The 25,596-nt window shown below is 46.1% G+C and overlaps 1 protein-coding gene across 2 annotated transcripts in view; it reads right to left on the bottom strand.

Moving 5' to 3' along the window:
* POU6F1 (POU class 6 homeobox 1) overlaps positions 1–25,596 on the bottom strand; it is a 38,810-nt gene that overhangs the window by 1,479 nt on the left and 11,735 nt on the right. For both annotated transcript variants that reach the window (XM_081898680.1, XM_081898681.1), the window contains exons 2-10: positions 15,760–15,859; positions 15,008–15,212; positions 12,624–12,745; positions 8,708–8,933; positions 6,518–6,756; positions 5,022–5,150; positions 3,897–4,124; positions 2,314–2,452; positions 1,586–1,760 (exon numbers count right to left, since the gene is read on the bottom strand). In XM_081898680.1, coding sequence (XP_081754806.1) covers positions 1,586–1,760; positions 2,314–2,452; positions 3,897–4,124; positions 5,022–5,150; positions 6,518–6,756; positions 8,708–8,933; positions 12,624–12,745; positions 15,008–15,212; positions 15,760–15,813 — 1,517 coding nt within the window. In that variant the 5' untranslated portion in view covers positions 15,814–15,859. The remainder of the gene's footprint in view (positions 1–1,585; positions 1,761–2,313; positions 2,453–3,896; positions 4,125–5,021; positions 5,151–6,517; positions 6,757–8,707; positions 8,934–12,623; positions 12,746–15,007; positions 15,213–15,759; positions 15,860–25,596) is intronic.

The following is a 25,596-nucleotide window of genomic DNA, read 5'->3' as shown; positions in this document are numbered from 1 at the left end:
GTAGAAGGCAGCTTCCTATGCAACTGGCTAGACTGCTCTTCCCCTCCATTATGGGGCACCAACCCTTTAGCCCAGAGCAGAACTCAAAATGGGAATATTTTGTTAAAGTGGGGGGGGGGATGTTATGGCCATCTGATGGTCTGACAAGTTTGCCAGTACCATTCGGGGACTTCCCATCAAGATGGTGCCAAGTTGGGTGTGCTCAGCTGAGTTCCACAGGCTATTTTTTAGTGGTTTGACTGGGATTGCTTGTTGGTTTCTTGGTTTCTCTTTTATTAGGGGTTAGGCTCTTTTATGTGCCCCCTCAACCCCCAGGAGCCGGCATCATAAATCAGTTTTAAGGGAGCCTTGCAGCAACCCCCACCGCGGCATCCTTGGCAGTTATCTACAGGCTTATAAAATTCATTTTAAGAACTTTTAAACATTTCTTAACCTATTCAATCTTTATAAATTTTAACCTTTCAACTCCCCAAATCCTTTAAAATATTCTTAAATACTTTTCAGGTTTAGGTTTACAATCAATTTAACTTTTCAAAGTTAGACTTCCTTCCCCCTCTTTCTGCGGTTCCATAATTTGTTAAATATCTTCTGCATATCCAAATTAATTTAATTTGCTCATCTACTTTAAATATATACTCTTATGAAACTGCAGGTTACTACAATAATCCTGCTAATGATTTTATCTGTTTGCAATTTATCTGTAAATATTCAATAAACCAGTATATGAAAACTCTTTCTCTCTATATATATTTTCTTAAATACTTTCAAATACAGTGGTACCTTGGTTCTCAAACGCCTTGGTACTTAAACAACTTGGAACCCAAACACTGCAAACCCGGAAGCAAGTGTGTGAAGTTTTTCCGGAAGCTGAGTGTGCTCCGATTTGAGTGCCACACTTCCATTTTGAGTGTTACGCTGAGGTCTGTCTGTTTTTGCTAATTATTTTGCATTTTTGTTTTTGCGGCTTTTTTGTTTTGTTTTTGTGACTGTGTAGAACCTACTGTAGTTCAGCTACTGATTGATTGATTGATTGATTGATTGACTGATTGTGTGACTGTAGTACATTGTTTATTGCTTTCATTTTATGGATCAATGGTCTCGTTAGATAGTAACATTCATGTTAAATTGCTGTTTTAGGGGTTGTTTTTAAAAGTCTGGAACGGATTAATCCATTTTGCATTAGTTGCTATGGGAAAGCACGCCTTGGTTTTGGAACACTTTGGTTTTGGAACGGACTTCCGGAACGGATTAAGTTTGAGAACCAAGGCACCACTGTACTTTTAAGGCTGGGGGAAGCCAATGAGGCTGGAGACAGAGGATGATTCAGCATTCTCAGTGTTCGTGGAGTGAATGCAAGACACATGGCCATCCGATGACTGGCCATTATTTGATGGGTTGCAAGCAGATTACCTTGAGATCCCACTGTTATATTTTAAGGGTGTATTCAAAGGGACTGGGAAATAGGCAGGTACACCATTTATTTCAAATGCCCAATACTGGATCCCATGACTGTGCGGCAACCACACAGACTCAGTGGAGATGTCATGGATGAAGGAGCCCTGGGGAACGGCAACACCCATCTCACCTGCATATAGCCGACTGGCTGTACGCGGGTCCTTCGGTAGCAGTCAACGCCTGCCCCACCTGCGTCTGCGTTAGACCCAGAGATAGGCGTCGGATCTTGAAGTTCTTGGCAAACTCTCTAATCTCCTCCAGGTTGATCCCGTCTTCGTCGCTTCCGCTGTTTGGAGGCTGAGGCTCTAAAGGGAGTGAAGAAGTAAAAAAGAAAAAAAGGACCAGTAAGGAGATGCAATTTACGCCCCTGTCACGGTACATGGGGAAATCCTAACCCTATGCAGTTGGGGCTCCTGCAGCCAAGCACACAACAAATGCTATCCACTGCAGTTGGCGGAGGAGTGGAACACACACACACTTGGACACCTTACACCACAAAGCAGGAACCCAGGAGAAGAGCCTGAGAAGAGTGCTGCTGCTGTGTTGCAGCACCTAAAGGCTAATGCTGACAACGGGCCTCTTCAGGCTAAGCAGCCTCTTCTTCAGGCCCAGAGAGTTGTGCAGGTGTCTTAATTTTTATTACATTCCTATCCCACCTTTCTTGCATCGTGGAACCCAAGGCAACATCCCTGTGGTCCCCAGGTGGACACTGACCAGACGCAGACTGGCCTAGCTTCGGCCTCGTGGGTTGCAATGCTTTCTCGCCACACAAACTGGGCACTGGATCGTGAACCACTTCCCATTACCAGCCACCCCTCCACCTGCCTCCAAAGCCAAAGGGACCGCAGAGATGCTTACTGGAAACCAGCTGGCTGACAGTCGGAGTCTCTGAGCAGGTGATGGGGACAGGAGCAGAAGCTAGCTTGGATGCAGGGGGTGGGCTTGCAATGACTATGGTTGGCTGTGGCAGAGTTGGGGCGGGTTGAATTGGCTGGACCTGGCAAGGCAGCAAAAGAGAGTGACGTTAAGAAAGTGGTTTGTTGTTTTTTTTAATCAGAGACTGGGGTTTTTCAAGAGCTGTGGGGCATGGCTTGATGAACAAACCTACCATATTTTTTGCTCTATAAGACTCACTTTTTCCCTCCTAAAAAGTAAGGGGAAATGTGTGTGCGTCTTATGGAGCGAATGCAGGCTGCGCAGCTATCCCAGAATCCAGAACAGCAAGAGGGATTGCTGCTCTTGCTGTGCAGCGATCTCTCTTGCTGTTCTGGCTTCTGAGATTCAGAATATTTTTTTTTCTTGTTTTCCTCCTCCAAAAACTAGGTGTGTCTTGTAGTCTGGTGCGTCTTATAGAGCGAAAAATATGGTAATTAGCAAGGACCGTGTGCAGTCCTGGTGACTCAAGGAAGATCAAACACACAATCAGAATCATGCAAACTAATATGCCTGACATTTGCTAATTTTGCCCAATGCATACTGCTTGAGCAAAAGCTATATTCCTCCACCTGGAAGCCCTGTCCCCTCTGATACAAATTAGAATGAAAGCAGATGTGATATAAACATATGTCACAGCAAGGATCTGATCTGCAGGATGAACCCTGCATCTTCTCACTACTGAAACGGCAATCAAAACATCAACTCAGCCACTAGTTTTCTCCCTTCCTTCAGGTTTCCAGAGGGATAACCATCTTTCTTTTACTGTTCTGTCCTAGCGGTGTGGTTTTTTATTATTATTAAAAAAGAACCATTATTTAAAAACTGAAAATCTGTTCAAGGGACCTTGGGGTGGCGGTGGATATGTGCTTTTTAGTGACATCGCAGGCAGCAGCCAATCAGTGCCATGCACATCTGCCTTCAGCTGCAAAACTAGTAGAGTCTGTTTTCCCAGAGCTTGGTCTTGCGAAGAAAAGGCGCACTCTGTTCAAATGCAGTGAGGGTGTTGCTAAAGTGACCCACTGGTTCTAAAAAGACGACATGTCTGTCTTCACCCTCAGTCAGGATGAGGTTATGTGAACCTGCCTCATGCTCACACATTGCATCAATGAATAACTGAAACAGCCAGTGATGGCTAAGACCATTGACTGGCGTGTACATATGAGTCGTCACAGATTGACACAAACATTTATTCGTAGTGCCTTGAAATTTGTACTGCCTCAGATGACACTTTACAATGGAGTTGTTTCATACATTTCAACCGCCAAGCCAGCAAGGGTACAGGTCACCAGAATCTCAAGCGTCATTATTTAATTACCCACACCATAACCCAGCCTCCTGAAAGGCTTTTTAACTCCTGTAAGTGCTTTTTAGGATCCAGTCCGATGTGTTCATTTCCTCCCGCCTTTATATGGGTGCCCCATGCATGCTGGCTTGCTATCCTTCTGCTGCAGAGTCCGCCAGTGGTTTCCCCTAAGAATCAGCTGTCCTTGCTAGCTGCATCTCACCTCACTCTTTGCTGGAGTTTCTGGCGTGCTAGGTTTTCTAACAGCTGCCGCTGCCGCTGTCTGGATGGTGCTGCTAGCCAAGGTGGCAATGACCTGGCCTTGGGCATTCAAAAGCAGCTGCGGCGTCACTGCCTGCAGCTGTAGGTTCTGTGCCGGCAATGTAGCAGGGGCGGCGTTGGCTGTGGCAATTCCAGCTGGGTTCACCACCCACGGAAGAGTCCCAATGACCTGGAAGAGAGGAGAAGGAAAGATGCATTAGGGATGCAGAGCAAAGGTTCTCAAATCTCTCCCCCTCACCTTTGCAGAGTTGGAGGACGGCAGGACAAAAGTGACAGTGCTATGAGAAACAAAAGGAGGGGGGAAGAGCTTGCAGAATAGGGAGACTTTCAACTACTCATGGGCTGAGTCAAACTTGTGCAATTTACACATCATATTTCCCCCCCTATTGTGATGCTTTAAATGTGTGTTCACAGCCGAAAATAGTTCAGTGTGGTTTAAAACAGAGAATAAAAAGGTAAAGGTAAAGGACCCCTGACAGTTAAGTCCAGTCGCGAACGACTCTGGGTTGCACGCTCATCTCGCTCTATAGGCCGAGGGAGCCGGCGTTTTTCCACAGACAGCTTCTGGGTCATGTGGCCAGCATGACTAAGCCACTTCTGGCGAACCAGAGCAGCGCACAGAAACGTCATTTACTTTCCCGCCGGAGTGGTACCTATTTATCTACTTGCACTGGCATGCTTTCAAACTGCTAGGCTGGCAGGAGCTGGGACCGAGCAATGGGAGCTCACCCCGTCACAAGGATTCGAACCGCCGACCTTCTGATCGGCAAGCCCAAGAGGCTCGGTGGTTTAGACCACAGCGCCACCCCCCAAAAAAAGCAGAGAATACCAACAATTAAAACTCCACCCCAGCAGCCTTTTCACTTCTGCCAGTTTTTCACTGCTTGTAAGCTGCCTTGATCAAAGAATAGTGAAACTAAAAGTTACATAAACAAAACATTTAAGAAAACACCGTATTTTCTTTAAATAGGAGGTCAATTAAGACCCATTCTTGTGCCCCTTAGTAGCGCAAGAGGTCCAGGTCTACTGTGGCTTTGATTGGGTTCCGGAGTCAAATGGCACTTACTTGTCCCTGAGCATTGGTCAGGATCTGTCCAGTTATCCCTTGCACACTAGGAATGGTGTTTGCAATTACTGGTGTAGCAGCCAGGGAGCTGAGGAGCTGAGTTTGGGCTCCCAGAGAAGCCGCACTGATCTGCAGGAGAAAACAGAAGCCAAGGATTGAATTACTCTGCATTCTCATTCACAGTGAGACTTATCTCTCTGCCTCAGCTGCCTCCCCTCTTTTTTCAGTATTGTGTATGTGATGTCCCAGTCTAAGCAATCCATTATTATGAAGCCCTTATCAAGAATACTGCGCATTCATGAAGAGGTCTGTTTGTATTGCAATTAGCCCCTGGCTTGCTGGCTGACCAGAGTAGCTGCCCTATCCATTAGTAGCAATAGTAGTACTACCACACTGAAAGCACAAAACAACTTTAAAGTGTTGCTACACCACTATTTCCAATGTGCTTTGTTCAAGGGCAAAGATGTTTTCTGGGTGCTGAAGCAGCTAGTCATGCATTAAGTCACCCACTCTGAATTAAGACCAAAGACGGGTTGTGATGGACAGTTTATGTCAGGGATGCTAACAGGCAGCTGAGACCAGGATGCTGGTCTAGGTGGGTCAGTCTTTATTATCAACATGGATTCATGGGTTGATCCCAAGGATGGCTTTGCACTAGTGTAGGGGTCGGCAAGGTTTATCTTGCCTGGGCCGGATTGGTCCTGCGGAGATCCCTCTGTGGGTCAGATTGCACACGCATGCACCCACGATTTCCAGTATCTGCATGTGTGCAGATGTGATTTCCGGCATCTGCGTTAACACGATTTCCGTCGCCCTGTGCTGGTTTAGCACAGTGTTTGAGTGGGTCACTTGGTTTGGTTCAGTGGCAGCTTGTGGGCCAGTCAAAGGACCTCTGCGGGCCGCTTCTGGCCCATGGGCCTTAGGTCGCTGACCCCTGCACTAGTGGAAAGTGCCTGTCCCAGCACAGTAGTGCAACCAGTTTTCACCAATCCCCACCCTTCTCCACTGAAGCCCTCTGTGCTACATCTCACACTGCTCCAGTGGCTCCCCCAAGACCCAGAAGCAACTCTGGATGCTGCAGCAACTTGCACAAGAGTGTTTTCTGCTAACACAAAGCCTTTATTGATTGATTGATTGATTGATTGATTGATTGTATACCACCCTATACCGGTAGATCTCAGGGTGGTTCACAACATAGAATCATAATATAAAAAACCATTGGATACAATCCCATGGTATTTGTTCAGTATGTAAAGGACCCCCCCCCCCAAAGTTGCTGCTCACATTTATAACGGAAGCATATAATGAAAGAACTTCCTCTCTGTAAACATCAGAAGACAGGTAGCCTTAGCGCCAAACTACACTTGACCTCTCCCCGCTCCTTGCAGACCTCAGGGGAGATCAGAAGGATCTGTGGACCCACTGACAACTTGTCCCTCCTGCCCCGATCCCCAATCTTCTGAGCTAGCTCTTCCGCGATGCTTCCAGCTCCTTACTATTCCAGGATTAAAGGCAAATCCTGCTGGCTGAACTGTGATCTGGGTTGGCGTTTCCAAGGGCTTGGCGACAGGTGGTGTGGATGCTGCGGCCGGCTGCGGCAAAATGGCTGGCTGAGCCTGAGGCTGGAACACAGTCTGTGTTTGGGCTGGTTGCCGCGGCTGGACTGTTTGCTGCGCCTGGAGAGGCTGGGCTGGCTGCAAAGGGGCTTGTATTGCCGTGTTCAGCACTGCGGCAGCTGTGGGAGCAAGACAAGAACACTCAATATCGCCGCTATGCTTTGCCATTCTTTTTCCTGCCCTGTAAATCCAAACGGTCACATTGCTGGTTGCTTCAATCCGTGAAGTTACACCTCTACGTCTAAGGCCACGATCCTATACACACTTACCTGGAAGTAAGTCCCATTGAACACAGTGGGGCTTACTTTTGAGTATGCACATATAGGATTGTGCTGTAAAGAAGGCAAGCAAGCCGTAAAGCTCAAGGAAAGAGCAGGTGTTTTATATCCAGACTGTTGCTGCTGCTGCAGCTGCACAGGATTGAGATAAAAGATGAGGTAGCATCTTTTATCATATCCAAATTGAGAATATGAAAGTTTGTGTGTTACACAGAAATCTGTATCACTACATCTTCCTTGCTCTCCCCTACTGCATGATAAAGCCAGGGCTTTCTGGAAGCCTCACAGTTGCTGTAGCAGCTGTCACAATCGATAGCTTCTACAGCCACCAAGAGGCTTCAGATCACAGGCTCCTGTGTGAACGGCCCATCGGTGACAAGATGTGCCTGCAGAAGTAATATTGCCTTGACCATATTTTCTTCATTAAGCGTCCCTGCCTTAGTACCCTCTCCTCATTAATTGTTATTTTCATACATACAAATTGGGACCAGGGTATCTAAAAGACCACCTTGGCCGTTTATCTGTGCAGGCAATGGCACTCATCAGATGGGGCACTGCTGAGAGTACCATGTACCCAGAGGTACATCTAGCCTGTACTAGAAACCAGGCTTTTAGTGTTGCAGCTTCAGCTCTCCGGAATCAATTACCAGCCAAAATGAGACAGGGACCCAGCATCATGATGTTTAGGTGCTCACTGGAGAGGTTTTTGTTTAAGAAGGCTTTCAGAATAAATTGCGTTATTGATCTTATAATTTTCTAAAACAATTGTATTGTTTTTAGTACCCGTGTTTGTGTGTTTTATCCAGTTTTTACCTTGTACGCCATTCGGATGGCTTTTTAAAAATAACAATTTTTATTAGCTTTCAATTACAAGAAACCAAAATAAGCCTCATTTTATCCACATCAAATCACAATACCAAATCAAATATCAATGAATCAACTTTCCAAATGTATAATTTTGGTGGCCCCCTGTGTGCTAGAATTACAGGTTTGATCATTTCTTTTCATTCTGCCCATTTTGATGGCTTTAAGCTATGAAGCAGTCTGTAAATTGGTTAAATAAATAGACAAAACCACTGACTGTAACAACAGCCTCTCTTAAATGACATTGGGGGGTTGGGGTTGGGAGACAAGCATGGAATCAGCTGCTCTGAAACTGACTAGACACACTGCACTGTAATCTACTGAACATGCTCACGGACTGCTACTGAATTTGCTGCGTACCTGGCCAGGGGCCGCTTTGATGGAGGCCCTCAGCTTCCAGGGGATCCCTCATTCATTTCAGAAGAGGTAACAGATATGAAAATGTTATCTGGTTTGCTCAACTAAAACTAGCAGATGAACTCATCAATGGCATGCTCCAGAGTGTAGATCAGAGCAATGGTCACTAATATACAGCAAAAAAAAAGCACTAGCCCACAGACTGCAACTCCCATCAGCCCCTACCAGTATAGCTAATGGGAAAGGATGATGGGAGCTGTAGTCAAACGACATCTGGAAGGGCATGACTTTGGTTGCCCCTGCTGCAAAACATGCTTCACACCCTTCCTTCTAAGATAATGGAAATGGAAATGTTGCCAATGGCTCTTTTTAAACTACCCGCCTTCCACATTGTGTTCTTTTAAATTAATCCCCTGCTCCTCCACCTTCTGTTTACTCCTAGAGCAATACTGCGATCCTTAAAGAACGCAAAGTATTTCTGGGCCTCCGCAGAGCAAGGGGGTTTCTGGTTCTGCACAAGCACTGAATGGTCACTGTCACAAGGAGAGACCCTCTAAGAAGCTGTTGTTACCTTGCAAATTGGCTATAGGTGATTTGAAAATTCCCCCAGTAGTAGAGGCGGCCGTCAGTCCTGGGAGGGCAGCAACCGTTGCTGCAGGAAATGTCCACACAGCCAGCCCCTGCTGACTTGCCACTTGACCTGCAATACTGATGGGGATAAGAAGAGGTTGAGTAACTGCCCCTGCTGGAATCATAACGCCTGTCACAACTGTTGCTAAGTTTTCCTGAGTCAAGACCTGCAAAAGTAAACAAGATTTAAAAAAGAAAAGGGAAAAAAGAAATCAACGCCACTGCAGACAGCATCAGCGCAGCAGCAGCAGCAGCAGCCACGTTAGCAAGCCCACAGGAGGCCCAGCCCAGCCAGGAGACGCCTGCCTGAGTTGTGCTGTGTGCGGCTTTGTGCCCCGTGCCAGCAGCTGGGCAGACCCAGCTCTGTGGCACTCAGGTGGGGGCTGGTTGCAAAGTCAACGTTCAAGCGAGATGGGGACATTTTCACAGCCCTGACAAATTGCTCTAGGCTGCATCTTTTATCGGCTCCCCTGCCCTCCCCCCACCCACCCACCCAAAGCACAAGGCCTTCTAGCAAATCACAGTAAAGCGCAGCCATTTTAGGGATGTGTTGGCGCCAATTGTTTCTCCCGGGATATGTCCTGGGGAAAGTTGGCACAATTGTACCACATCCTTGGTGGAGTCACTGAATGCTGCTCCACCTGTAGGTGTGACAGTTCTTCCTTAAGAGAACACTCCCTGCAATGTCCCACAAGGAAATATTCACTGCAAGCAATATTGGATTTGCTCCCCATGAAACTCTGTAGCAGATCTTGGGATCTGCTATCTACAGATCTACTTAGCTGCAGACTGAGGCACTGGCTGGCTGGAAAATTGCCTGCTCTTGATAAGGTTATACCTTGGGGGTACTTCTGGAGCCATGGCTGTTGCTTGAGGCTCAGGCGGCCTCAGTGGCGTGGAATGCCGTCTATCAGCTTCAGCCGGTGGCCCATCTGTGCTCTTATTTGGACAGGGGTAGCCTAACTACTGTCGTCTATGCTCTGGTAACCTCTAGGCTAGATTACTGCAGTATGTTTTATGTGGGTCTGCCTTTGAAGACAGTTCGGGAACTTCAGCGGGTGCAGAATTCAGCGGCCAGGTTGCTCACAGGGGCAAAATAGTTTAAGCATATAATGAAAACCTGGCCTGACTGCACTGGCTGCCGGTTAGTTTGCAGGCCCAATTCAGTATGATGGTTTTGACCTATAAAGCCTTGAGGGGCTCAGGATCACAACAACTCAAGGAACATCTCTCTGCATACAAGCTGCCCCAGGCCCTGCGATCATAATCTGAAGCCCTTCTTGGTGTGCATCCTCCGCAAGAGGTCCAGAGGGCAGAAACACAAGAACGGGCCTTTTCTGTGATGGCGCCCTGCTTGTGGAATGCTCTCTCTAGGGAGGCTTGCCTAGCACCTTTGCTATGTATCTTTGGGTTCCAGGCAAAGACATTCCTCTTCTCCCAGGCCCTTGGCGAATTAAACAATCTATGGCCTTTTAAAAGGGGTGGGTGGGGGTTTACCTTTTGTTACTACGGTATGTATTTTTGTGATTTCATATTGTAAACTGCCCTGTGATCCTCCGATGAATGGCAATATATAAATTTAATAAAGATAAATAAATAAATCTAATCGATTTAAGTACTCCGGCTTGCTGCTTTAAGGTAAAGGTAAAGGGAACCCTGACCATTAGGTCCAGTCGTGGCCGACTCTGGGGTTGCGGCGCTCATCTCGCTTTATTGGCCGAGGGAGCCAGCGTATAGCTTCCGGGTCATGTGGCCAGCATGACTAAGCCGCTTCTGGCGAACCAGAGCAGCGCACGGAAACGCTGTTTACCTTCCCGCCAGAAGGTACCTTCCCTTCTTTACCTATTTATCTACTTGCACTTTGACGTGCTTTCAAACTGCTAGGTTGGCAGGAGCAGGGACCGAGCAACGGGAGCTCACCCCATTGCAGGGATTCGAACCACCAACCTTCTGATCAGCAAGCCCTAGGCTCTGTGGTTTAACCCACAGCGCCACCTGCTGCAAACAGCACTGCAGAGGGTTCAGAAGAGAAGAAGAGCAAGGAAGGAGAGCTCCTCTGTACTCATCTTAGAAAAGAGCTGGGTGGTGTAAGCACACCTGAATACAAAGCCTCCTGCCTAGAAAAACATCTCAGTCTCAGGTACCTCTGCCTCAGTCTTTTGCCTCTCTGTGGACATTGCAGCATCTACAAAATGTGCAGCGGCTGGGAACTCTTGCTCTAAGTGGCGAATGCCCAGAGCAGGGAAGAAGATGATTGAGCACTGAATCTCTCCTGCTGACATCAGCACTAAAGGCCTTTCCACACAATCAAATGAAGCACGATTCAATTGCATTTTATGAAGTAGGTGATAGCTCCCCGAGTCCCAATGCAAATAAATAAGTATGATATCTCATTCCAATATAGTAGATGGAAGGACTGCATTGCCTTGTCTTGCTGCATGTGTGCGTGATGGAGGACAAAAACACAGGAGAAGATTAAAAAACGCGGAAGACCAGTTTTATCCTTTTATAAATGGCCCAAGGTATTTTGAATTTTTCAATTATTTTTCAAGGATATTTTTCTTTTCCTTCAAGAGGCCGTAATAAGTGGGGAAAAGGAAATCTACTTTCACCAGAAAAAGAATGTTTAAAACTATTGAGAATAAAACTAGTATTATTGTATTTAATAAATAAATAAATTCTGGTTTGCTGCAAACTCTTGTTTGCAAACTGTGAGGTGCATAAGGACCCAAGACCCATAGGGACCTGTTTGAAATATAATAACAACAACAATATAGATAATTTAAAACCAACAATTTAAATTTCAAAAAACGGCCCAGGAAAAGTGGCTTGTAGGCTTGAGGGCATGTTTTGTATTGAATAATGAAGGAGTGGACAACTACCAGGAGGAATTAGATTTTTCTAAAATAAATAGACGTTTACAAAACGACATGTGCCAGAGCGGTGGTGTTGGTGCTGGAGGGAATTGGGTCACTAATAATAGCACAGAATGCCTAACAGCTGACTCTTGCACAACCCCATTTCCCCATCCCACTCCCTGGTAATACTGCAGATTAAATGCTGGGAAAATGTGATATGCCCACAACAAAAAATGCAACCTTGGAGGAGGACTGTGTGCATCAAATTCGGTAAGAAATGCTCATTTATTCAATAAAAAAAGCTGATTGTGTGGAAAGGCCCCTCAGCATCGCCTTAGTTTTCTCAGGCTTGGAGATGGTTAGCCCCTATGATTATGGTGTGGGGCTGGGGGCGAGAACAATTTCTTCACAAAAATTGTTGCTCCATATAAGCTTGCAGTGAACAAAATGCCTATGTGCTTTGGAACCCAGGTTTTCCAGGACAAGGAGGAGATTCCCTTAACAGCGATACGTTCTTTACTGTGTAAGGCCCTGAACAGACCCACGGCCCAGAGTTGCATTGCATATGCCCCACAGCGCTTCGCACAAGCTAAGAAACAGATCCCTGCCAGTAAACACTGGAAGAGTGCATTTGATTTCTACAAAGTCTGGCCAGATGGAACACCTTGAAAACAGGAACCCATTCGAGAGCATCAAAGCCCCATAGAACAGAATGTGGAATTCTTGATCCCAGAACACCTGGGGACCAGAGTGCTCAATGCACACCAAATGCCAACTTCACAGACAGTTTTGGAAGTCTGCTCTACAACCCCCCAAACCAAGGGACTTCTGGCAACTCAGCTTCTACATAAGTAGGATGTGTCCACACCTGGCTCTTCCAAGGCACAGGTGGAAACTCCCACACCGTTGCAGAAATTGAAATGCACCATTTCCTCTGTTCAGTGGCCAACAGGCTTCTCCCTCCCGCGTGCCCGACAAAAGAACTGTAAGGTAAGTTACCTGCGGTGCAGCTTGCAGTGTGACGGGCGTTAGAGTTTGTGTTTGCTGGCTTGTCACTTGGCTGAAGGGGACGATTCCTGGGAGAGGTGCAGGGGTTATTTCAGGTAATGCCTTTACTTCACCTAGAGAAAAGAGGAAACAGTTTGTTTTGTTTACCCGTTCGGGTGATACCCACAGAATGTTGGGCCAAGTGGAGATGGAGGTGGCATGAAACCGCCCTTTACAGAAGGAAGAGCCATTCAGAGAAGGAACTTGGAAATAGGATAATGGCAGGCAGAGAAAAGGGGGGCATAGCCCATGTGCCTCCAATTCCAATTGTCCTTTAAAGTGCATGTGGACAAAATATAAACGTGGGCATCAACAAAGCATAAAAATGGGTGTTGCAATTTTTTTTTTAAAAAGGACCCAATCTGGAAGTGGGAAAACTATAGCATGGGACCTGCAGGTCTCGTCGGTTAAAAGAAAAAGAAATGACACATTTATTTATTTTTTTAAAAAATGACAAATTTGGGAGGGGGAGGGCTTGAGCAGAAGCCACAAAGACCTTTTGGCATCACAGTGGGGTATCAATGGGGCAGTCAATTAAAAAAGCAAACCATAAGTTGATTAAAAATGTTTGGAGGACTGTAGATTTTTTTTGTAGTAAGGGGATCCTATTTAAAATGTTCTGTACTTCTTCTTCTTTAATTTGGGGCCACCTGCTTTACACGCAAAGGACAAACGATTAGAGCATTTGCAAAGTGACTCATTTTTCTTAATGATAGCTATTTGAGTCAAACCTGTGCTAACCGTACGGTGATTGTGGTATCCATCAGAAGAACCATGCTAACACTGCCAACATACCAGGTGAGGACCCCATTTAACCAGGAAGCCCAGCTGCAGGGAACAGCGTGTGGATAGGTCCACCCATTTAAATCAGGCCCCCAAGAAAGGAACGGCAGGCACCTTAGGCCTCTTAGGTGAAGAACCTGGGTAGAATTGTTCTAGCAAGAAACTCAGGAGGAAACAAATTACTGTACCTTCCACTTTTGCCTAGATAGCCTGCAGGGGTCCACTGCTGTTCTCCAGTCTGAACAATGCACTGCCTAGAGAAAGCACTTGGTCCTCCATGTCTTCCAGACTATCCCTATTACCCAGATGCCTTCTGCATTTGCCCACTTGTCTGTTCCTGGCTTTGGCATCTTGCCCGGCCCACACACTTTGCAACCGCTTGCTTCTATCCATCTCTGCTGCCTGAACCCTCCACTCCCACATGGTGGGCCAAGGCCTAGAGATGGACCAACTGGCAACAGGCAGTGTGAAAGCTCACTGGCAAGAGATTTTGGCTGGAGAAACTACTCATCCTTTGGCCTAACCTCTGGAAGCTGGGAGTTAATAGCTGGGTTTCCACTCCTCTCAAGTGCTCCTTGCTGGCAGAATGTCCCTCATGTTTTCACGTGCACCATGTTTCCTCACCAGCTAGGGAAGCATTGCTTATTATGATTAATTTCATTTGATAGTCATTTTACATTAAAAAGTCTCCAAGTGACTTAACATAATAGAATACAAGCTGGCAGGATGAAAAAGCAGATCATTTAAAACAGAGTACAATGCAAAATTGTAGGGGCGTGGGTGGTGCTGTGGGTTAAACCACAGAGCCTAGGTCGGTGGTTCAAATCCCCGCGACGGGTGAGCTCCCATTGCTCAGTCCCTGCTCCTGCCAACCGAGCAGTTCGAAAGCACATCAAAGTGCAAGTAGATTAATAGGTACCGCTCCGGCGGGAAGGTAAACAACGTTTCCGTGCGCTGCTCTGGTTTGCCAGAAGCAGCTTAGTCATGCTGGCCACATGACCCGGAAGCTGTACGCCGGCTCCCTCGGCCAGTGAAGCGAGATGAGTGCTGAAACCCCAGATTCGGCCATGACTGGACCTAATGGTCAGGGGTCCCTTTACCTTTACAATACAAAATTCCTAAAATGCTCACCCAGAAACATAATAAGGACAAGTCCTACCCCACCTCACTAAAAGATGAAGTAGATACAAACTTAAGTACCAAAAGCCTTGACAAATTAAAAAATGTGTTATTGTGCCTCATAAAAACTGACAAGACGTGTGCCAGACGTGTTTCCCTGGGGAAAACATTCCACAGATGGAGAGTCACCACCAAGAAGATCGATTCACTTGGGCCCTTGATTGAGGCACACAGAGAAGGGCCTCTGATGAAGATTGTAGGGTCCTTAACTTTTTATAAAGTTGGACTTTTTCCTAATGCAGAATATACCACAAAAAGAAGACTAAGAGGCCTGTAGGTAACCCCCCTGTTGACCCATTTAACCTACAATTTATTTTACGGCCTCTTGGGCAGCAGGGCGGATGGAAAGAATGAACGAACAAAGTGCCTCTTACCACCTGACTCTCCCGATTCCTTTGCTGGGTTTTGCTCTACCCCTTCCCTTCCCATTTCACTGGGCTCTGGAGGGCAGCTCACAGGAGCCTCTTCTCTGGTTGCTGCTGCAGTTTTCAGAGTTTTCCCTTCGTTCTCCACAGGTATTGGAGCATCCACGCCCACCTCCAGCACCCGAATGGTCTCATGACCCGACATCACAATCACCTGAAAAGAGACAACAAAGGATAACCTTGTCTAAGGCTCCGCTGGGGCAGCGGCAGCTCCTCTCCCCCGCCACTCCAGCACCCCTTTGACAAAGCGGTACCTACGGGACCGCCTCTCCTGGTATGCCCCACGGAGGACCTTACAGTCTTCAAACAAAACCATCTTGAAGGTCCCAGGCCACAGAGAGGTTAGGCTGGCCTCAACCAGAGCGAGGGCTTTTTCGACTGTGGCTCCGATCTGGTGGAACGCTCTGTCCCAAGAGACTAGGGCCCTGCAGGACTTGACATCTTTCCGCAGGGCCTGCAAGACAGAGCTGTTCCACCAGGCCTTTGGCCAAGGCACAGCCTCCCCCTCCTTTGGTAATTCTTCACAGAACTCTAGCCCAATGGTTGCCATCAATTTGATTCGAATTAATTTTATAATGAATGATTTTAGAATGTTGTACTATTTTATTGTTGTTAGCCGCCCTGAGCCTGGCTTCGGCTGGGGAGGGCGGGATAGAAATAAAATTTATTATTATTATAAGGGGTCTGCGAGAGGCACATACCTGCTCATTCACTGTCAACGAGGCTTCATGTGGGGGCACGGTGTCGGTGTCCATGATTGGACGCTGGAAGAGCTGGTGGCAGCCTTCGGCGGGTCACATACTGCAAAAGGAAGACACAAAGGTTATGGGAGCGTTCATTGGTCCAAGCCTGGGAGCCACACAGCATGCCGCCTTTTAATGACTCAGGACATTGATTCAGCTGATGAGCAACATCTCTCCAGGGTCAGAGGCCTCTCCCAGCCCTACTGGGACTGAACCTGGGACCTTGTGAATGCCAAACAGATGAGCTACAGCCCTTTGCACAGCAGTATCTAGTTTAGCCTATTTTCTTCAAGGCACTATAGAAGCCTTGTTTAACCCACCCAAATCTCACTTTCACCAATTCTTCCTTTGACTCTACCCGACCCTAACCCAACCCTGCTATTTCTGGTTGAGTCCTTGGAGGGCAGCTGAAGGGGGGTTTGCTGCCATGGGCATCTTTGCAGGAACTGGGAGCAAAAACCCATTGAGCTGCCCACTAACATGTTCCCAAGCTGTGTTTGTCGAACAGCTTACGGGTTTCGTCATGAAAGGGAAGGTGATCCCATGACAACAGCTCATTACCCCATAGGGGCCAAAGCAGGCAAAACAGATCATGTGAACTTATCTAAAGAAGAAGAAGAAGAAGAAGAAGAAGAAGAAGAAGAAGAAGAAGAAGAAGAAGAAGAAGAAGAAGAAGAAGAAGAAATCATCCACATTTCGTCTTATATTTCCTATTTTGGATTATTTTTCCTTGCCATGCTCAATTACTGGATTTGTGTGTGTGTGTGGTGGTGGTGGTAGCCTCACTTGTTGACAGGACAAAACAGTGTTCCACTCTTACACGTTTTTCATTACTTCGTTGGGTCACGTATTGTCCCTCCACTGCCTTGCGGAAAGGTAATTGCCTTTATAAGAGTCTCATGCATTTTTTATAAGAAGTGTCTCTGTGACGCACTTGGCTTTCCTGGGTGACATTCAAATCTACTTGATGCATGCAGGAAGGAGCTCTTTATTTATGCAGACACATGCAGGAGCAGACACAAATTACGACCACTGAACTGGCCAGAAATTGTGTGCACCTGAAAAAACCTAAAGACCCTTCTGACATGGCCATCCCCAAGGACTCTGGTGAGGGCACCGAGTGGGAGGAGAGAGGTCGTGACTCAGAGTCCTCCTGCTCAGAGCCAGGTCTTTCCGTTCAGATTCTCCTTCTGGAAGACTCACAGGCCTCTGGAAGACTCACAGACTCTCCTTCTTGGCTCTGGGGTAGGAGAAAGGCCAGTGCAATGCCAGGGAGGCCCTTTTCAATGCCAGAAGAAGGGAGGGAGACTCAGCAGTCAGGAAGAGTAAAGTCAGCTGTTGCCTCTGAAGCACCGCCATGTCACTCGTTCCATGTCTCTGATACACAAAAAATGAGTATGCTCAGCTAACAAAGCCCAGCAGGGCGAAACAAGGTATTATTCCAGGAATCCTTGTCACGTTTGAGTTCTTTCATCTGACACCGACATACAACAACTATATTTTGCAAAGGCACATGATACGATCTTTCATATCCTTTGTCTGATATCTGCATACAACAATCATACTTTGCAAAAGCAGATGTGGAACATTACAAAGAAAAGTTCATCTTTTGCAAGTACTGCTCCTTAAAGTTGTTACGTTTGACACTTGTATTCGCTAAGACATACGTGGAACAAAAAAAAGCTTTTATTTGGACATTACGTTTAAAAAAACTGATTCTTTTGTACATATGTGGAACACAAAAACTTCTATTTGGACATTACATATAGATGAACTGATCTATTTGTATTTCCTGTTCTAAATGTTGGTCCTTAATTGCTTCTACTCAATCAGATACAGTGGTACCTCGGGTTACATACGCTTCAGGTTACATACGCTTCAGGTTACAGACTCCGCTAACCCAGAAATAGTACCTTGGGTTAAGAACTTTGCTTCAGGATGAGAACAGAAATCGTGCTCCGGCGGCGCAGCGACAGCGGGAGGCCCCATTAGCTAAAGTGGTGCTTCAGGTTAAGAACAGTTTCAGGTTAAGAACGGACCTCCGGACCGAATTAAGTACTTAACCCAAGGTACCACTGTAATGTGAAAAGAGTTATGTTTATATGATGTATAAAGAATTTATATAGTTAAACACAGCCAGTTACATTGTGGGTATATTTGTTAGTTCAATTTACGTAACTATCGGTTTGACAGTGTTGTGTAACCTGTACAGTCACAGACTGCAACTCCTGATCCTGGAATCTTGAACTGCCTTTAGCGGACTATGAAGCTTGAATTGGTTTGCCCTTCCACTGGTACCCGGGGCCATCTTGATTAATTTCTGCTCTTCTCCCGTTCCTGAGTTTATACTGTCAGAATAAAGAACAGCTTCTTAACCCCCAAGGAAACACACCTCTTGCTGTTGTTCTTGAGTGGGAGTCACAACAATTATTTTATTATTCTTTATTTAACAAAATTTACCGTATTTTCCGCTCTATAAGACGCACCAGACCACAAGACACACCTAGTTTTTGGAGGAGGAAAACAAGAAAAAATAAATCTGAATCTCAGAAGCCAGAACAGCAAGAGGGATCGCTGTGCAGTGAAAGCACAATTCCTCTTGCTGTTCTGGCTTCTGGGATAGCTCCGCAGCCTGCATTCACTCCATAAGACGCACACACATTTCCCCTTACTTTTTAGGAGGGAAAAAGTGAGTCATAGAGCAAAAAATACGGTATATGCTGCTTGGTTGCAAGCAGAACCTCTGCCTGGTTTTTACTCAGGGGTTCCCATGGGCAGAGCTAGCAGTCACTAAGGTCTGAGTTTTTCCTGTCTTCCAAATCGGAATGGGTTTGAGAGCCTTTCCAAAGTCGTTTGTTATCGTTCGCCACATGGCTACTCTGTTCTCTGCTCACATTGTCCACTCCTTCCCTGGCATCTCAAGGTCAGATAGCCTTTGTCAACTATGATGCTCTCAGTAGACAATTTCCTGTTATGCACATAGCTAAAATTCTTTCTTCCTAAACCTCATTCTCACACAAAGCAAATGAGGAGATAAATGAAACATTATCTGGGCTGTTACATTTCAGACCGTGGGGCACAAACTATATAACGATGCATCTTAAATGAAATGCCAGGGACAAGGTTTCTCTAATCTAGTTGTTTCCCAGGCATGCTTGCTTTTCTATGTACAAGAACTGCAGCTGCAGTTGGAAGTGGTCTAATGAAGAAACCCATCTCCCCCCTCATCTGCTAATTTGCAGGAAACCACAATCCAAACATGCAACTTAACATACATCTATAAAACTTCAGTGCCCCTCAAGGTTCAGCCTTCAACCACTTGAGGTGAGCTGTTAACAATGTGCGCTCGCTCGCTCTCTCTCTCTCTCTCTCTCTCTCTCTCTCTCTCTGTGTGTGTGTGTGTGTGTGTGTGTATAAAGTGTATATCCAACCAAGCTGAAATGGGAAAGCAGGAAAATGTGCTTTAATTGCAGTTCCTGAAATACTTCACTGCTCTTTCCCTTTGGACTGAAGGGAGTAGTACAGTGGTGCCTCGCAAGACGAAATTAATTCGTTCCGCAAGTCTTTTCGTCTTGCGAGTTTTTCGTCTTGCGAAGCACGGTTTCCCATAGGAATGCATTGAAAATCAATCAATGCGTTCCTATGGAAACCGCCTTCAGACCAGGTCCGGGGACAGTCTGTCCCCCAACCTCTTCTGAAGGCCAGCGGGCGGCAAAAGTCTTTGCTCCCCCCCACCTGCCTTCAAAAGCCGTCTGGGACAGCGGAGAGATGCGCTGCGTTTCTCCGCTCTCCCGGGAAGGCAGGCAGGGGGGAGCAAAGACTTTTGCCCCCCGCCGGCCTTCAGAAGAGGTCCAGGACCTCTTCTGAAGGCGGGCGGGGGGCAAAAGTCTTTGCTCCCTCCCGCCTGCCTTCAAAAGCCGTCCGGGATAGCGGGAAGCGCTTCCCTGCTATCCCGGACTGCTTTTAAAATGCTGGCGGTGGGGAGCAAAGCCTTTCGGCCCCCGCCGGCCTTCCTGGACCTCTTCTGAAGGCCGGAGGGGGGGGAAGGCTTTGCTCCACACCGCCAGCATTTAAAAGAGGTCCCCGGAGATTTCCCTATGGGCTTTCTTCTTGCGAAGCAACCCCATAGGGAAATTCGTTTTGCGAAGCGCCTCCAAAACGGAAAACCCTTTCATCTAGCGGGTTTTTCGTCTTGCGAGGCGTTCGTCTTGCGGGGCACCACTGTATATCAGAATACAGCAAAATACTTATCCCATAATCACTATACTTTATAATAGGGCAGGGAGTCTGCAGGCTCTGCAGAAATTGTGGACTCCAACTCCCATCCGCCCCAGCCAGCATGCCCAATGGCCTGGGATTATGGGAAATGTAGTCTAGCAACACAGGTTCCTCCTTCCTGCCTTGGTTTTTTTTACTAAATGTTTATTTAAAGAGGGTTTTTTTTATATAAAAACAAACAAACCACAAACTAAGTACCCATACACACCACCCTTCCCACCCTATTAAAGCAAACAGTAAAGTAAGATAATGGTAGTATAGCGAGTTGCAAAAGTGGCAATAGGAAAGCTCAGTCTGTGTTCTCTCAAGTCCCACCTCTGCTTTACGAAACAAAGATTCAATCATAGTTAGCTCAGGACACTACAGCCTTATTTTGTTTTAATTAATTAGAGAATCGTTTGCATAACTCTTCCATTATGTATTTATGCCTGCATGTGCATGCTGTTGCAAAGCACACAGTGTAGTGTAGCCGTTACAGACGAGGACTTGGGAGACAAGGGTTCAAATCCCCAATCAGCCGTGAAGCTCGCTGGGTGCCCTAGGGCCAGTCACTGCCTCTCAGCCTAACCTACCTCACAGGGTTGTTGTGGGGGATCAGACTGGGAGGATAACCAGTCCACAAGTAGAACATGGTGTCAGAAGAGTGCCAGACTGCAATCTCTTATAGCAACCTTTTCCAACCTTGTGCCCTCCAGATGTTTGGAACTACAGCTCTCCATCCCTGGCCACTGGCCATGCTGGCAGGGGATGAAGGGACTCATCTAGAACATCTGCAGAGCACCAGGTTTCAGAAGGCTGTATTTTAAAAGAAACTCACTGAGAAGGTAGGGCTTGAGACAGTCTTCAAGGCCTGCACCACGACATAAGGATCATTTTGTTGTTGTTGTTTTTTATTAAAATTTTCTTGTTTTACAGAAGTAAGTGTAATGTCTCTCATATTTTGTCCATGTAACATTTTTACAAATCCGTTTCATTTGTTGAAACATTAGGGGGGGAGAGAAAAAAGAAGGGGTGGAGGTGGGGTCGGGTGGCGGTGTTTCTATTATGTTTAATGTATGTAGAGTTTGGTGTCAGCGTTGCTTGTGTTGTTCACTTGTGTTCCTTTGGTGGTGAGAGAGGTTGGGGTTGGCCTAGGGTGTGATTGTTTGTTTGTGATTGGCTGTGGTGATCTTTGTTTACATGTGTGAGTGGGGTGTGTGTGTGTTTTGGATCAGGTTAGCCATATTGATTTGTATGCTGTTGGTGGATTATTGTCGTTGTCTTGTTGGGCTGTGTATGTGATAAAGGGGAGCCATACCGGGGTGAAGGCGTCTTCTTCTGTTTGTCCCCGTGTCAGTTTCAGTTTATTGGTTAATTTTTCTAGTAGGGCTGTTTCCAATACTATTTGGTACCATTGGTCCATGCTTACTCCTGACAGGTCTCTCCAGTGTCTGGTTATGGTGTTTCTGGGTTTTGTGCTACAAGGTGGTTGGAGCAAGTTCTCCAAGTCCTGGGAGCTGTCCAAGTCCTGCAGGGCTTGTCTGACTACCAGGTCTTCCTTTCCTCTGCAGCTTGCTGCCTCTGCCAACTCTAGCACAGACCTCTGCACTCACTAACCATTAACTGCTCTATGTCTTCAAATGGCCAAGATGGAACACTGGGAACTGTAGTTTGGTGCTGATAATTTGAGAAGCAACCTGTAGCCCTGCACAGAACTACAGCTCCCAGGTTTCCCTTGGGAGATAGGATGGCTAAGGACTTAAATGGTCTAATGATGTATATATGCCTGGGGGAGGTGTGCAGATATAAAAAGATACACCAGTTCCCCCTTGGGGAAGTTTCTCTCTACACGGAGCTTTGGTGACAAAGGCCTTTGGAGAGCCACTTTTAGCACCTCAGATTCCTGATCACGAAAGCGATTGTGGGAGCCCGAAGATAGCCACAGTATGACAGCGCTCATGCCAAGATATTTATAATCTTGTAAAAAAGACTCAGATCTTTTCAGGCCCTCCCCGTGGGACAGAGTCAAGTGGAGAGCTATTTTTCGACGCTGTGCAAAGACCAATTAGCAACAGAGGCTATTAAAATAGGCATTTCATAATGTCAAGCTCTGTGCATGTTCTCGCGAGTGGGCTGGATCTCATTTAGCACACATTCCGCTGGCTTGTAGTAGCATTTTTGTTTTGCTTCTTCACACATTTTCGCAATTAATGGGACAAATAATTTTGCCCAGATGGCAATGCAAAGTGCACACCGAAAGAGAAACAGCCATTTCGCAGCAGATGGTGACAAAGAAATGAAATGCGCAAAAATGGGGGGGGGGGGAGGGAAGAGGGCGATTTGCAACACCCCGAGCCCCACAGTGAATAGAATTACCATGTTTAATTACAAATGCCGATGAGTCAGAAATATAACTGTCCCAGATACTATTCCAGAGGGAATCTTATCCTGAACACGCCACAGGTAAGAAGCACAGAGCCTGCAGAGATGCCCTCACTTGCCATCAGAAAACTGTCAGGATTTAACCAGCGCCCCAGATCTCTCGTTTAAATCCCAAGAGAACTGGCCAACTTCTGTAAGCAGACTGTAGGCCTGCGTCTGTTGCTGTGTAGGGATGTTTCTTAAGACAGGAGGGAGATGAAAGTGGTTGAGAAAAGCATAACTCCCTATCATTGCCTCCCCCCCTCCTTTTGTTCATGGAAGCAATGCAAAAACCCACAACTCCTGTCTAGCAGAGTTGGCAGTGGACTGACTACACATGAAACAAACAGCAGTTCCCTCTTTCAGGCCACACTCTCCAGTTGATGGGTCACATTATTGCAAATCGTGTACCTAGCTGGGAGTTGGGGGCGGGGGTAGAGGAGCGGATGATAAAAGTTGGAAGTGCAAATAAGCTTGTGCTTCTGACGTTCTAGTTGTCAGTGTGCATTTCTTAGTGCAGAAAGTATTGATCTCATGTGTAAAGATCTTTCCTATTCTTTTCTATTCTGATTAATTCTAGAAACTACTAGAAGCATCTCTGCGTAAGAGAAGAAGAGGCAGCAGTGTTAATGATTGTTTGGGTTATACCTTCTGGGAAGCTGCTTTGAACTAGTTCCTTTATCCCTATTCTGCAGTCATGCTGACTATAAATACAGTGGTACCTCGGGTTACATAAACTTCAGGTTACATACGCTTCAGGTTACAAACCCTGAAATATTACCTCGGGTTAAGAGCTTTGCTTCAGGATGAGAACAGAAATCGTGCTCCAGAGGTGCAGCGGCAGCAGGAGGCCCCATTAGCTAAAGTGGTGCTTCAGGTTAAGAACAGTTTCAGGTTAAGAACGGACCTCCGGAACGAATTAAGTACTTAACCTGAGGTACCACTGTATGGACCAAAAGGAGCCTGGGTCTTACTTTTCTCTTTCTCTCTCTTCTTTCTGGTGTGGTGTTTCTTAGTGCTAAGGTTTAGCACCAAACATCATGAACCTTCTGCTTGTCTTTCACACAGAGCTTCCAGAACCCTCTTGAATTAATTACACACCAAATCAATACTTTCTGTACCAAGAAATGCAAACCGACATGGAAGTGCTTTGAAGAGTTTCTTAGAGGGTATAATACTCCATTTAACCTACAAGTAGGAATGAACATATGAGCAGCAGATAACATTAAATAAAGGAAGATTTGAGATAAAAATGGATTGGAATAATAGAATATGCAGCCAGCGAAAGATTACCTAGAATGCCATGGAGAGATGAACTGGGAAGTCTAAGGATAAGCGATAATGATGAATATTGTATGAAGTATATATAAGTTGTAAAAATGCATAAATAAAATTATTTAAAAAAAAGATCACTAGCCAGGAATAAGTCAATCTGGTTCATGTGATAAGGCACCATCAACAGATTTTATATATGTATATCGTTTTAATTCTATCCATGTTTCATTGTATTCTAACGATTGATTTTTCTATGATTTTAGTGGTTCTTGTAACGTACCTTGAGTCCCATTAGGGAAAAAGCTGGGGTATAAATAAATATATAATGATAAAATAATAATAATAAATACAAGTTCCCTGAGCATGCTCACTTTGATTTAAGCAACAAGTAGATTCATCTTGTCTCTTTCTTTCCCCCGAATTCTTGCCCTTTCTAGCCTTCGCTTATAATGGCAGGTGACTTCAGGACTTTGATTTACGGCTGACATGGGCTGGGCATTGCAGTCTCAAAATTAGAGGTCTCTGGGTTTTTAACTGAAGAAACATGGAGCCAGCTGGATAAAAGAATACTTATGTAGATGTTTCTGGAATATTATTTGTACTATAGCTGGAAACTTTAGTCAATTAGGTTGGATTCAGCTGATTAACTATTGGGTTAACCCATAGCTGTCAACTTACAGATTTGAAAATAAGGGACCAGCAGCCTCAAAAATAAGGGATCAGCAGCCAAAATAAGGGATTTTCCAAGCACAGGTATGTTCAACTTCTGAGCCCCTCCGAGCCAAAGGCAGAAAGCCCAACCAGCAGCCAAACGAAGCCTCAAGCGGTGGCTCCCACAGTGCAGCAATCCGACAAAGGGGATGCAGCAAGGAAAATCACTGTCACCTCTCCGCTGGGAAGCGCTGAGCAAAGGCGAGTCCCCAGGCAAAGCAGCCGATTTGATTGGCACAAGGCATGCAAGCTCCACCCCCAGTCATTCTTAGACTCCTTATTGGGTGAGCAACACAGCCAAGCAACACAGCTGGAGCCTCCCTCCTCCCTGGCCAGCAGGGAGGGAGGGAGAGGAGCTGCTTCCTTTGAAACACGGGAATTTAAGGGACATCATCAATAAGGGACAGCAGCAGGACGCGGCGCTGGGATAAGGGACTTTCCCGCCAAATAAGAGACAGTTGACAGCTATGGGTTAACCTTTCAATCAGAGAGACTGAGACAAAAAAAAAAGAGGACTTGTCAGTTTATGGAACTCTCTATCTACAAGTACCCCAAATTCCAAATTACCAAACACTGTCAGCTACTTGTGAGTAGGCTTGGAGAGAGGTAAAGGATGAAGAAGTATACTATACATCCTGGCAAAATAACATGATTGAAGTCCAGAACGCAGCTTGCGGGGTGGGCGGGAAAGCTCAAGGTAGAACTATGTTATGGCTGGCTGTAAAAACCATCAGAACAGATTGGAAACCTGGCGAGTTCTCCGACTGCAGTCTTTTGATCCTATCTGGCTACTGGCCCCAATATTTTCCATTTCTAATCTCATTCAAGATGACTCATCCTCATTCCTGGAAAGTCCGTGCCAGGATGGGCCAGCTAACAAAGGCCTTTGTTGGCTGATTTTCTTAAAACACATTGACAAAACATAAGGGCAGATACCACGGCATTTGTTAAAAGCTGTTGGAGTGGAGTGGGGAAGGAATTGCAGCCCAAAGCTATAAAGTAATCTGTCATCAGATCTGGCTGTTTGGCTGACTATCCGGCTGTTCCTAAAACAAAGCAGAGTGGCTAATAATAGCCTTGCTCTGAACCCCGACATATATAGAAGGAAGGAAAGCTGCCGGCAGAAGGGTG

Source organism: Podarcis melisellensis, assembly GCF_964234715.1.
Source record: "Podarcis melisellensis genome assembly, chromosome: 2".
In the NCBI taxonomy this organism is placed as follows: domain Eukaryota; kingdom Metazoa; phylum Chordata; class Lepidosauria; order Squamata; family Lacertidae; genus Podarcis; species Podarcis melisellensis.
This window is presented reverse-complemented; position numbering and strand designations above follow the sequence as displayed.